Here is a 13,619-nt window from a genome sequence, read left to right on the forward strand (position 1 = left end):
GACTTCTCCTAGTCAATGCGAGGGCTGGTTCTGGTGTAATGAGCAACCACAGTTTCCCATTCTGTGATTTAGCTTTTCTTTTATCTTTTGACTTAAAATTTTTATTAGACATTGATAGAATAAAATTGACTATCTCATAATGTTCTTAAATCAAGTAATTTACACTTTGTTTTAGAGAACTGAAGAGAGAACAACATATACGGAAAGCATGCTTGAAAACGCAAAGAAGTAAGTTGATTTCTGTAACGTTGCTGTTTCCAGTTTTGCCTAAGTGAAAGACTGCATTTTAAAGGGTCTGTCTGTTTTTAGTGTGTTTGTGAAATTTAGCTGGAGAACAAGTTGCAGATGCCTCCAAAAAAACACTTTGGCACCTCATGGCGAACAGTCAATGGTTCATTGGTAACTTATAAAACTTCAAACGGTGTGGGTTTCTGCTATCAGGTTAAGCAGGGACACCATCTTGTTATGTTGGGCTCCTCCCAAAATTGGATCCCATCACTCATGTATCCTGTGCACACATGGCCACCACCGCCCCCCATTTGCGACAAAGGTTGGCGCCTCTGATGTTGAGTGTCCACCCCTCTTTGCCTTCATCAGCACTGGCATTTATGTTGGAGTTCACAGTGTGATGGTATAGATCCATGTGACAACAACTTCTGTATATTCTGATCGAGGCAGGCATCACTTGACACAGAAAGGCCATCCTCCCTGTCATTTTCAGGCTGCCCCCAAGACAAAACAGCATGCCTTGCAGTACTGGCATATCAGTGGCAGAAATTTTAAGTGTTCATGGACTACCTGGTGGAAAGCAAGGGATTGGCTCTGTTGTATAGACGCCTAGTTAATTCTGGTTGCTGTATCATTATTTCAAATAAAAATATGGATGGCTAGAAGGAGGAGTGGTTATCCTGTAGCATATCATAAGCTTTACTGGGCAATAACCAGTGACATATAAACCAGCTGGCTGAGACTATTTTCCACTTTGAAGTTTCCATTTTGAAGAAATGCTCCAGTTTTGTGTTATTAGTATTCAGTTAGTTATCCAGGTTTGGTGTGTGATATAATTCATACCTTATCCTGTTTTGATTTGCATTTTTGCAAGCTTCCACCTGTTCTATTGTGTGTGAGCATCTACTTTTGGGTTTTCATTTCTTTCTGCAGCAGAGATCCTTTTACAGAAAAGTTTTCCTGCATCTTTTACTTCTTTGCAGCAGCAGCATTCCAGCTATCTCTTAGTGAAATTCCCATTACAGGAATAAACCCCATTTGGTTCTGTTTCTCAGAGTCTTTATTATTTACAAAACTTTACACTGGTCATTAATAAAGAAAAAAACAAATAAAGCAACATGATCTATTTCTCTTTTTAGCTATCTGGTCAGAGACCTAAAGTTGAATCCTCCACATACTTATTTACACTGACCCAGTGTCTTGCTGTTTTCAGTTTCTGTTGTGTTTTCATTTCAGAAATCCGTGGTTGTTGTGTAGATTGTGTGTGTGTTTTCTACATATGTTTGAGCAATTCCCCCTTTGAAGCACATTAATAACATTTTTCTTTTCACTTAGAGTGTTTTCCAGCCTGAATAAATGGAACACAGGTAAGACTACCGTAGTATTCCCTGCTGCTGAATGGCTACCAATAGTGATATTTAAATTCCGGCTCAGTGTTCCCTCTATGACATTTCTGCCATACAGGCAACTCCCAAATTTACATGGGGGTTACGTTCCACACTGTCGCATGCGTAACTGAAATCATGTATATTGGGAGCACATTGGAGAGTCCTACTAGCTTGCAAGGAGACTCTATAGACGGGCTTTGTTGAAGCTGATGAGCCTCGCCGCCTAACAGCTGACATGCAGGATAGTGCAGCAGCACTCTCTGCTTTCCTGCATGTCAGCTGAGCAGGTCAAGGAAGCCACACTGCCCCTCCGGCTTGTGCGGCTTGCACAACTGACATGCAGGGAAGTGGCTGTGGCGGCTGCGCTACTCCGCATGTCAGCTGTTAGGCAGGGAGGCTCAGCAGCTCCACAAAGCCCTGCTGCCCCCCTGGCTCATGATGAGCCCCCCCAAGCCCAAACAGGATGTCTATTTTGGGCTCTGGGGAGGGTCTCCTTGCAAGCCAGGAAGACTATTCAGGCTGCTCCCCATTTCCAGAATCCGCTTCCAGGTTCCTGGCACCACGTGTGTGCGTGGTTGCATGTAAATGGTGTGTGTGTGTAAATGGTGAATTGCCTGGTTCTGTGAATCACACAGATTTGCTGAAGACAGAGTAAGTGTGTGTGTGTGGGGGGGGGGGGTGGCTTTTAATTAAAATGCAGGAACGCTGCTCTAGATTTCTTGGGAGAGGTACTTGGATGAAAAGATTGCTGTGGGAAATAAGTTTGCAGGCAAATATATTTGCTTCATTTCAGTGGGGACCCCCCCCCCCGGTATTTTCCTAAATATGTTTACTTATCGTGAAACTTTTAGTAAAGTGTTCCAAGATCAGGGTGCTGATAGTTACACATAACTTAGAGGTACCATTTGGAAGTACCAAAGTCCTGTCTCAAAGGCATCTGCAAGTTAATTCCCATTACGTTTGGGGGCCTAAAACATGGGCCTGACTGCTCATTGTGCTTAAAGAAGCCAAGTGGCAAGTAAGCAATGTTTTGCTTCAAGGATCCCAACCTACACACCAAGATCCTGTGTGTGCTGTGAGCTATGAATGTCAACTTCAGAACAAAGAGCATTTTGTATTTCCCCCCCTGATTTATCTGGGCCTGCTGGCTCTAAAGGGCTTGTGGTACTTAGGGGGCATCTTAGATACTACCATCCTGTTCCTATGTTAGGCTTCTCAGAATTCACTCCAGGTTTTCTCAGGCTTGGTGTGAAGGCAACCCTCAACTGAGCTTGCCTTACATAGCCATGCATGGATATTTTAAAAAATTGGTAAGAAATTTATTTCCTTATGGAGAAAGACTATCACTCAGTGGTTGAGAACATGCTTTGCCCGTAAATGGTCCTGGCTTCAGTCGCCAACATTGAAGGGTCCCTCTTCTCCATTCCTGGCAAGCTGTAGATGCATCAATGATCTGACTCAGTTTAAGGCAGTTTCTGTGTTCCCTGATCATCAAAATTCAGGCAAAAGGTTGGCACTACATTCAGAAGCTGCTCAAACATGTGCCCTGTTACCCAGAGGACTCTGATGTATAGCATAGTCCTTGAATAACAACAACATAATATGGCCTCTCCTTCTCTTCTTTAATTTCAGAAGAAAAGATGGTTCCTCTCTTCCAGGAAGAAGATTACCAGCAACGGTTGCTAACAGGACTGGTATGTGTTGGCAATAGGTGGCACAAGTTGTTTAAGAAAGGATATTGGAAAATGTAAAATGTTACTGTTCAATTTCTTCATGAAGCTCTGTTTTCTTTGGTCAGCAAAATTACTATACAGAAATGCTCACACATTTCCTCAGGTTGAATTTTGCATTGTAAACGGCTCTTAGGTAATCTTCTGGTGTTGAATATGAGCTTTTGGATTGCTGAGAAAATACCATGCAACCTCCCACTAAGACCCTCTCTGTATAGAAGGCTATAGACCCCAATTTTCACTTCTGGAATTTACATAATAAGTGGGAGTATGGGTTGCATGTGCAGAAAATAAATTGGTTCACTTATTGTTTCCATGTCACAGGTATCCGTGGAGGTTGCAGGAATACATGATGATGATAATAATAATAATAATAATAATAATAATAATAATAATAATAATAATAATAATAATTTATTATTTATACCCCACCCATCTGGCCGGGTTCCCCCAGCCACTCTGGGCGGCTTCCAACAAAACAGAAATTCTAAAATACAGAAATCCATCAAACATTAAAAGCTTCCCTAAACAGGGCTGCCTTGAGATGCCTTCTAAAGGTCTGGTAATTGTTGTTCTCTTTGACATCTGTTGGGAGGGCGTTCCACAGGGCAGGCGCCACCACCGAGAAGGCCCTCTGCCTGGTTCCCTGCAACTTGGCTTCTCGCAACGAGGGAACTGCCAGAAGGCCCTCGGTGCTGGACCTCAGTGTCCGGGCAGAATGATGGAGGTGGAGACGCTCCTTCAGGATTAATGTGAGACAAATTAATTAATGTGAGACAAAGCATAAAGAGTTCCATGGGTCATAGAGTCCTAGATCATAGAACTGTAGAGTTGGAAGTGACCTCGAGGGTTCTCGCAACCCCCCCATACAATAACTACTTGTGGCTAAGGCATAGACAACTGTTTGCTTTATAAAACTAATCTTAACTGGTTAGGATTACCCCTCCCCTTGTTCTCTTTAATATTAGAATTGTAAGTTACTGGTTTGTATTTTCAGATAGTAGCACAGTTGAAAGATCACCTCGCAAGGCACCTGCAGCATGTTGGCAAAAAGAAGATTGACCAAATAGCTGTGGATTATGTTTCGAAATCGGTCAGTTCTATATATATATATATATATATATATATATATATATATATATATATATATATATATATATATGTTTTACCAAGACATCATTTTGTTCCTTTAGAATGTTGTGTTGCTGTCAGGCCTCACCATTTAGCTCGTGAGACTATTTCCCCTAATAGCATTCACCTGCCCTGCACTCAGCATCCTGTGTGATGGAGAAGCAGCAGGATGGGCAGAAAGCAGGACAGAACTTCCCAGGCATCAGCTGAGGGGCAGGGGAGTTCAGTCCTGCTTGGTTCCCTATGGGGAACTTATTGGCGCACCCAAACCTTGTGGAGAAAGCAGGATTGAACTCCTCATTGGTTCAGGTACATTGGCAAGCTTTTTGACCACATTGGCTGGGCCACCAACTCTACCCAGAAAGCTGCTTTCACATACGGCACATATTGTTGGTGTAATTACAGCATAGTCCTATGAATGTTACTCGGAAATCACAGATAAGTTTCATTTGAGTTCAGTAGCGCTTACTCTAAAGTAATTGTTCATAGAACTGGTCCCCTCCAGAGCAATCCCTAAGCATGTTTACTCAGAATTAAACTGTACTGTGCTTAATGAGGTTTCAGCCATAGCAAATGTGTTCAATCTGCTTAATTGTAGTGATGACTGTTGAATTGTTGTGAGAATTCTGAGACTAATTTAGAAAATTGGAAAGTCTTGTACATAAGAATTCAAATATATCCCCTCCCCTTTCTAGCTGGATCTAATATGCTTGATAATGGAGAACGTTTGGAAGAAATATAGTCTTGGTCCTTGGATCTTCTCATGGTAAGTAATTATTTTCCATTAAGTCACAATAAGTTCAATAAAAAAGAGAACCCCAAAAAAGTTAAGACAAAAGCTGAAAAGAGTGTTGTGTTTTTTCTTTGGGGTGGTGAGATTCTGTCATGATTACCTGACTCTACATATGATAGACTTGCTAAGGACATTGATCAGAGCTTTATATGCATAAAGGTCTATTTAATCTTTTGTTATTACCTGTGACAAATTAATTCAACATGTTCAACAATACATAGTTCTGCTTATGAAACACCACAAAATGTAATTATGCTACAACTATTACTTTAATTTTTAGACTGTAATGTATTGTTTCCTGCTTGTGTTTCCAGTTTAAGCAGCTGAAGGATCATTTTAGACATAGCATTCCTTACTATGCAATAGTACATGGTTTGTGATGTCAGAAATGGGTGTCAAGTCTTGTTTTACGGGAAACTGAGGCACATTAAATGGTTTTATTATACTCTCTCCTGGGATTAATTGTCAATGAAGAGTAGGGTTAATAGTATTTTAGATGCATAAACAAGTTTGCAAACTCCTTCATCCTTTGCTTCATTGTCTTGCACACTGGCTTTGACAAGGAGATTCTGACCTAATGTCCCGGCTACTAAACTGATATTAAATTAAATCAGAGTTCCCTGTTTTGGAAAAACTGGTTAACAAAGCAGGTTCTCCACATTGCAGCTAGCTTGCAAGAGGAGGGGTGAGCATATGGTTTATGAAGCTGGGCTATGAATAATGAAAGAAGTTCAGGGAAGTATGTGAATTTACTCTTCTTACATTCCATGCTGTTCCTATCTTTTATGCAGTAGGCAGGAAGGAAGATTGGATGAGATGGTCGTATTCTGTAACATGTGTCAGATTCTACAGGCCACCAGCGGAATGTGCATGCCTTTGCCTCCTGGTAAGTCCTAGGACAGTCAAGCTCTATGTGCCATTAATTTAGGCAGGGAGAGCCAGAGTTCTGCAGTAATTACGGTACTGGCTTGCACTGAAGTTCCCACTCAACTGTGAGTCTCTCGCTCTGTCATCCTGACCTACCTCCAAGGGGTTGTTGTCAGAGTTAGATTTTGTAGGAGTGAAAAGCCAAGTGTACCCCATGTTGTGACGTGGGGTTTGTGATTTCAGCTCTCTTGACATAACATGCTGGAGACAGTTCTCTAGTAACAGCTCTTTATTAAAGTGAACAAGACTGACTCTGAGGGCAGGAAGGCTACATTTATAGGGACAGGGAACTAGCTAGAAAGGGATACATTTTGGAGGGAACAATATCAGGCAATCACAGTGCTGCCTTTTGGAGGAAACCAATAAGACAGAGGATCCAAATACAGCAGCTTAAATGAACCAATAGTAGCAGTTACCGTACTTTACCCTAATGCAAATACATACGATAGTAATACAGATATAAAACCCTTTGACTCAATACACAACACCCCACACTTAGCTTCTTGTAGGAAAGGGAGAATATAAAAGTCATAGTGCCCATTTGTGGAGGCTAGCTTTCTTCAGTTCCTCTGTATACAGAGGAAACTTTAAATATTGAGTTTTTTTAACGTTGGTTGTTTAGTACAATAATTTATATCTTGCCCTTCAGGATACAGATCCTACCAAGGCAGTGATAAAACCCCAATAAAAAAACCCATAAGTCAAGATCTTTCTTACCAGGCAGTTGCAAGAGGGGACTCTGTGGGACAGGCAGAGCTGGAACGGATGCTTGGCATAATAATAATAATAATAATAATAATAATAATAATAATAATAATAATTTTTACCTTTGCTTCCTCCTGTGCCTCCCTCCCCTCCGCCCGACCGCCTTTATTTCAAGATAAGGCGTTCTTATCTAAAAATCAAAACTTAACAGGCGAGCGTTGATTTGAATTTGTTTTATGTCATCATCCACACACCATTATAAGAAATATTCCTGGTGTACAAATAATGTTGCTGCTTCCATAACCAATTCACCTTCATGAGCCACTGGGCGAATCTTATTCTGAGCAGGGAAGATTCAGAGGAGTTATCCATGAAAAGAGGAATTGTCTTTATGATGTGGACCACACCGTTAGCAGCGGGGCAGCTTTCTGAGAAGCAGCCTCTGGAGAAATTTCCTAACACTGACCTGTACCCCTGTTGCTGGGCAGTTTGCCAAAACGGCCAGGGGTTTCTCATCTGACCCAAGAGACTTGGGCTGGTTTTCAATCCAACTAAGAATGTTTTTGCCAGAGAACTTGGCTAATCATCTTGTCACTTGTGAGGCCATTAGAGCAGGCATCCCCAAACTGCGGCCCTCCAGATGTTATGGCCTACAACTCCCATGATCCCTAGCTGACAGGACCAGAGGTCGGGGAAGATGGATATTGTAGTCCAAAACATCTGGAGGGCCGAAGTTTGGGGATGCCTGCATTAGAGTAATGGTGTAGCCCGGTGCTTATTTTTACTCAGAGTTGATCCATTGAAATTAATGGACATAACTAAATTAGGTCTATTAATTTCAGTAGGTCTGCTTAGTCAAACCTCACCCAGCGTTTCTGAATAGGGTGTTTGATTTGCTTTTGCTTTTGCTGGGGAATATTTCTCTCTCAAACTTGCAGGATTTCATACTCTGCATATAGCGCTGGGCATCCGATGTCTCCCTTTGCATGCCCTCTTGCATTACATTGACCATGGAGTGCTACATTTGACGGAGAAGTGCGTAATGAAACTTTTGAAAGGTAAGATGGATTTTCCATATCCCATCATTAACTATTTGCTAGCAGCTCTGAATAGAGCACTAGAACAGTAAGAACTGTTATTTGGAAATTAAGTCTCCCTGTCCTACGTGAAAGCGACGGGGGCTGGCGTCAGTGGCGCTCGCCCCGCCCCCTGGGTGCCCGCCACTCCGGGTGATGGAGGACTTAGCTCCACCTCTAGCTGGCATCATGCCACGTCCTAGTGTGTAGATTCGTTACTTGGGATGGGATGCGATGCAGGGGAAAGGCTTGATTTTCCATTGAAATGGGGCCTGCAAGTATATCTCTGTTATATGCCCATATGGGTGGTGTGAGGGACAGAAGCTATAGACTGCCCCCTCCCACCTTGACAACCAGTTCTTCCCCGAGCACAAGCGGGAGCGGGGAAGGGGATGAGTCGAGTGGGGAAGCAGGAAGTAGAGGGCAGGGCTCTGACAGGGTCACAGAGCCCCTGCTCCGCCCGGGACAGGGAGGAAGGGAGAGGGAAAAGGGGAAGAAGGAAAACGCGGCTAGGAGACCCCTCCCTCCAGTTCCGGAGCTGCGCAAGAAGAAATGGGGGCGGAGATTGGGGATTCCCAGACTACTTTCTTGGAAAAAGACGCGGGAATCACCATTCCGGGGTACTGACCCAGACTGAGAACATGTACGTTGTACAGCTTCTGCACTGTAAATAGTCTGCACATAATAAAAACATGAAAAGGCAGCGTGTCGGAGAGTCTTTACTCTAGAGTAGCCGCCAGCGCCCCTGTGACAGGTGGGATCTGTTTTTGTTTTTGTTTTAAAGAAAGAGGATGCGTACCAAAAAAGAGTTTGATTTTGGTTCACACTAAACTTTCCAGGGGGCAGGACATGAGTGAGGCTAAGATTCACTCCAGTCTTTCATGGCTCTTCATACTCTTGTGTTTATAGCATTGATAATCGGAAGGGTAGCAAAAACAGAAGTGTCTTGTCTCACCTTTCATTGACATGCCTCATTAATTTGTTGGCCTTTTAAGATGCCACAAGACATTTTATATTATCTCTGTAACATTTAAGTTCAATTCAAATATTTTAGCTGCAACAAAGAACATAGTAAATTGTGGGCAGAAATATTTGATTTAACTGAATTCGTGCTAATAGAAGAGCGTAGAAAGCAGAAAATTGTGTTAGAATGGTTTAATTATGTAAACAGTGGATCTAAAATAAGTTGACAGACATGGCAATAATTGGGTGGAAGCCTTCTGCATGTATGTTTGTATCCTACAATTCTGGGGCCTTTTTCAGTTACTGTGTTCCTTGCACAGGTCGTAATGTATTTATCTTGGAAATGGAAATACTGGAAAGGGGCTTCACTTCCTCCAGAGTACTCGTTGCTACAGCTTTACAATAACACACCCACAGTGTTTCTTTATCAAACAAACAATTTTGCAAATCTCCTCTCTTGTGCGTCTGCTTTATATAGCTCTGTTCAGCTGGTATTTATTAGGGGAGGAGGCCATGATTCCGACAACCATGAAGCATCTAAGTTGACTGAACTAATTGTCTGTTCCGCCTTGAAAGCGTGGGCTTCTAAACTGTGAAACGGCCTGGAGGGACTGATGTTTTGGTTCCTCATTAGGACTTTGAAGTAGTTTGGTTAACAAAATTCTCTCCTGAAGAAATTCACTCTCGTTAATGGTTGTGTTTTGCCATGATAAAGGGATGTTATGATTTGTAGAAAGAGCAAATATTCCAGTTTTTAAAAGCTTTATGTTTTATTATTCTGGTCATCATACTTAAAGTGTTTGCATCAGACCAGACCTGTATGTGATGATGATCAAAACAGCACCCTCTTCTTTCTGTAATTTGTTGTTAAGGACATGTGTGACATCATGGGATTACATCATGTGTTTTCCCCTTAAACATTATGGGTTGCTGCTGGAGAAATGCACAGCCAATAGGTTGCAGTACATGTTTTTGCAACTACACACTACAGGGAGAGCAAATGTCCTTTTTCAGTGTCAACTGTGCTTGGCATTTAAAAACAGTTGTTTCAATGTAACTGGACATTGTTTTTCTTCTTTATTTAACTTTTTCTTGTAGCTGTATTTTAAAAAATGGTCCCAGCCACTTAACTCGAAAGTATTGTTTTACTAGCAATGCACAAATAGGGTTATATATTAGAAAGGCTATTGTAAAATCCTGTGTTCTTGAATTCATGCTAATATGCACTCACGCAATTACATTAAAATTATATTTGAGAGCATATTGGCTCAAACTTACTTAGATTGTGTGCTAGGGTAACTGAGATTTAAAATGTTGGTTTCATAAGTTGTCTTGCTTACAAGCTGTTTTGAGAGGGACAGGGTTGATAGCAAAGTACAAATATACATTTGGATATGAATATGCATTAACAAAACCAGCATTAAGACACATTCTTCATACTGTCCTCAGTGCAATTCAAGGCCATCTTTTCTTAAAGAAGTGGGTGGCATTCTTTCGCCAGCATGACACTACATGAAAATCCGGACCAGTTTTCTATATAAATCTGCTTTATTTGTGGCACAGACTTGGGTGTTCTGTTTGTTTTGGTTTCCACCCTTTTGAAAAGCTAAGCTCTAGTTCTTTGTAGCTAAAGCTCCAAATACTCTGGGATGAAACCAGTTTTCTGGATAATTTCAATTGGACGCCTGGCTTTGGTACAGAGACTGACTTGGCTGCCCTGTATGAAGGAAGACCTGCATTGGGAGACAGACAAAGGAATGCGATGCTGTTGCTTTTCTTTGATTTTTCAGCGGCATTTGATACAATCAGCCATGATACCCTCGTGGTTCGATTGCCCAAGCTAGGAGGGAGATTTAATGCCTTGTAGGAGTTCTGCTTCTGTTAATGTGCTTCCCCTACTTGGATAAAATTAATTGGTTAATTTCCATGAAGGAAAAAACGTGCAAGTTTGATGGTCTCTTTTATATTTATTATTTAGAATTCTTGGTTGTATGTGTCATTTTTAACCCTCTTTTCATTCCGAAAGTCTTATTGAGTGAAATATGTCTATGTGTGTTCATAATGCAAGTCACATTATTTCTCGCTACTTTTATATGATAGCTGTAATTATCACCTGCTGAGTGAATGCTATATACAGGTGGGGTCCAGAGCCTGCCTCACCCCACTTTCCCCACTGGGAGCAGTCCTACAGAGGACTAAGCAGGGAAGGGCTGGTTGCAAAAAATAAGGCTCTGCTATGGCTGGCGGTGTCATCACCAAAGAGGCTGACACCAAAGGGATACATACTCTCAGTCAGGATATTGATATTGATACAGTATAGGCTGTTGTAAGCCAGGTGCTGTGGGAGACAGGTCTCTAAGCCTCAGCAATGGTGACGGCCAGGGCCGTCTTAAGCCCACCCAGCGCCCTGGCGCTAGGTCCCTCCAGCACCTCTCCAAGGGCCCGGGAGTGCCAAGCGGACCGTGGCAGCAGCGGGAGGCCACCTCCAAGGACTCCGCGCTGCACCTCCTTCTCGTTTCCCCAGCGCTGGGTTCCGCTCAGTCAAGCTTCGCCACCAGCGCGCGCACCGCGGGACCAGCAAGAGCTGCTTGGGCGCTGTGCGCGTGCTGGTGGCAAAGCTCGACTGAGCGGAACCCAGCGCTGGGGAAATGAGAAGGAGGCACAGCGCGGAGATCTCGGAGAAGGAGCGCAGTCCTGGCCAGATCGCCAGAACCCTGCACTCACTTGGCACCCTTCCAGCGCCCAGCGCGTGGTTCTCCGCGCCACTAGCCTCTATGGCTAGGACGGGCCTGGTGATGGCCTGATATGTTGGGAATCTGAAGTGAGAGAGACACGTAGTGGATGTTTCCGTTTCCCCCAGTTCCAGTCAGCACACAGAGGCATCTTAAGGTCCAAAATAGTTTACTGCTGCAGAAGATAAGGCTTCAGTAATACAGCCTGTAGGCTTTGTAGCTACAGATACAGATACTGTATATACAAGTACAAAGTATCTCTGTTGTTCCAGCACTTCAAGACATAACATACACGTACCGACTCATGCTTCTAGTCAGACTCACCCACTTCACAAGACTGATTCCAACACTGCAGCACAAGACCCCAGACCCACTGATGTGCCTCGATCACTTAGATAGGTGGCACTGGGCCGTTGCCATAGCAGCTGGCTTAGCTGACCATGCACCTGTTAGCTTACCTTACAGATGGGGTGATTTGTTCTCAGGTAGGAAATATATATCTTCCTCTATGTCCAGTTCCTCCAACAGGGTAGAGGGTAAGTCTGGTTTGGTGGGATCCCCCTTGAGTGATAGACAAAGGGAGAACTGTTGAAGTGGACTTCTTATTTTCCTCATGACTGTGTGGGATGTGCCCACCACTGGGACTTAGTTTATTATCTGTGGCCCCATTTTTCTAGTTTTATGTGGTGATATTGAATGATTGTACTGAAATGTATCTGGGTGGGCAGGTAACAGGGAGGTGCAAAAATGCTAAAGTGATCTAAAGCCCACAGGCACAACATTGTATGAAATTTGTATATGCTAATTTATATGCATATATGCATATTGCGAAACAATTACTAGAACTCTATTTCATGAAAGGCAAGCTAGTTAATTTTCTGTCCTAATCACCAGATAATATCTTCACATGTCGTCCAGATCAGTTCAATTAATTACCCCATTACCCACAATTAATTTCCTGTCCTGATCCTCCTCCAAAATCAAATTCTCTTCAATTACCTCCATTTATCACATCATTATCCCTCTCAATTGAATGAAATACAGTTCAAAATAACAAGGAGGCACAACATGATTCCCTTTGGGTGGTGGGAGGGGGATCTGTACTGAGGTGAGGTGGCGACTGGTGCTCACTCAGCATTTTTTAAACCTTAAAGGTAAAGGGACCCTGACCATTAGGTCCAGTCGCGGATGACTCTGGGGTTGCGGCGCTCATCTCGCTTTATTGGCTAAGGGAGCCAGCATACAGCTTCTGGGTCATGTGGCCAGCATGACAAAGCCACTTCTGGTGAACCAGAGCAGTGCATGGAAACGCCGTTTACCTTCCCGCTGGAGCAGTATCTATTTATCTACTTGCACTTTGATGTGCTTTCGAACTGCTAGGTTGGCAGGAGTTGGGACCGAGCAACGGGAGCTCACCCCATTGCAGGGATTCGAACTGCCGACCTTTTGATCAGCCAATCCTAGGCTCAGTGGTTTAGACCACAGCGCCACCCGCGTCTTACTGAAGCCAAAAAGGCAAAGTGGCAGCTGGTCCACCATTGCTGCACCTCATGTGCTGTGATCCGAAACCACAAATGCCCCAGGAAGAAGGGAAATGGCTTTGTTTCGACTTCTTTTTCAGAGACGTTATATTATTCAGACGTTGTATTTTTTCATACAATATTCCTTCAAAAGGAAATGAAAACATTACAGTGGTACCTTGGTTGTCAAACGTAATCCATTCTGGAAAAACGTTCGACTTCCGTAATGTTTGACAACCAAGGCGCAATGGGCAGCCGCCAAATTTCATTGAGAGAATGGAGAAACGCGCCTCGGAAGCTGTTTGACTTTTGAGGTGTGTTAAAAAACAGAAGCATTCACTTCTGGGTTTTCGGCGTTTGAAAACCGAAATGTTTGGCTTCCGAGACGCTCGAAAACCGAGGTTCCGCTCTATTTCACTTTTTCTC

The 13,619-nt window shown here is 43.0% G+C and overlaps 1 protein-coding gene across 4 annotated transcripts in view; it reads left to right on the forward strand.

Annotated features, from left to right (window-relative positions):
* The window catches only part of GSAP (gamma-secretase activating protein), a 47,459-nt gene that overhangs the window by 30,178 nt on the left and 3,662 nt on the right, over positions 1 to 13,619 (forward strand). For 3 of the 4 annotated variants that reach the window (XM_035126594.3, XM_088652130.1, XM_088652128.1), the window contains 7 exons: positions 176 to 228; positions 1,564 to 1,595; positions 3,249 to 3,310; positions 4,344 to 4,439; positions 5,173 to 5,243; positions 6,062 to 6,156; positions 7,841 to 7,960. In XM_035126594.3, the coding sequence (XP_034982485.1) occupies positions 176 to 228; positions 1,564 to 1,595; positions 3,249 to 3,310; positions 4,344 to 4,439; positions 5,173 to 5,243; positions 6,062 to 6,156; positions 7,841 to 7,960 (529 nt within the window). The remainder of the gene's footprint in view (positions 1 to 175; positions 229 to 1,563; positions 1,596 to 3,248; positions 3,311 to 4,343; positions 4,440 to 5,172; positions 5,244 to 6,061; positions 6,157 to 7,840; positions 7,961 to 13,619) is intronic. The other variant, XM_088652129.1, reaches the window with a different exon arrangement.

The sequence above is a fragment of the Zootoca vivipara genome, chromosome 9, assembly GCF_965207765.1.
Source record: "Zootoca vivipara chromosome 9, rZooViv2.hap1.1, whole genome shotgun sequence".
In the NCBI taxonomy this organism is placed as follows: Eukaryota; Metazoa; Chordata; class Lepidosauria; order Squamata; family Lacertidae; genus Zootoca; species Zootoca vivipara.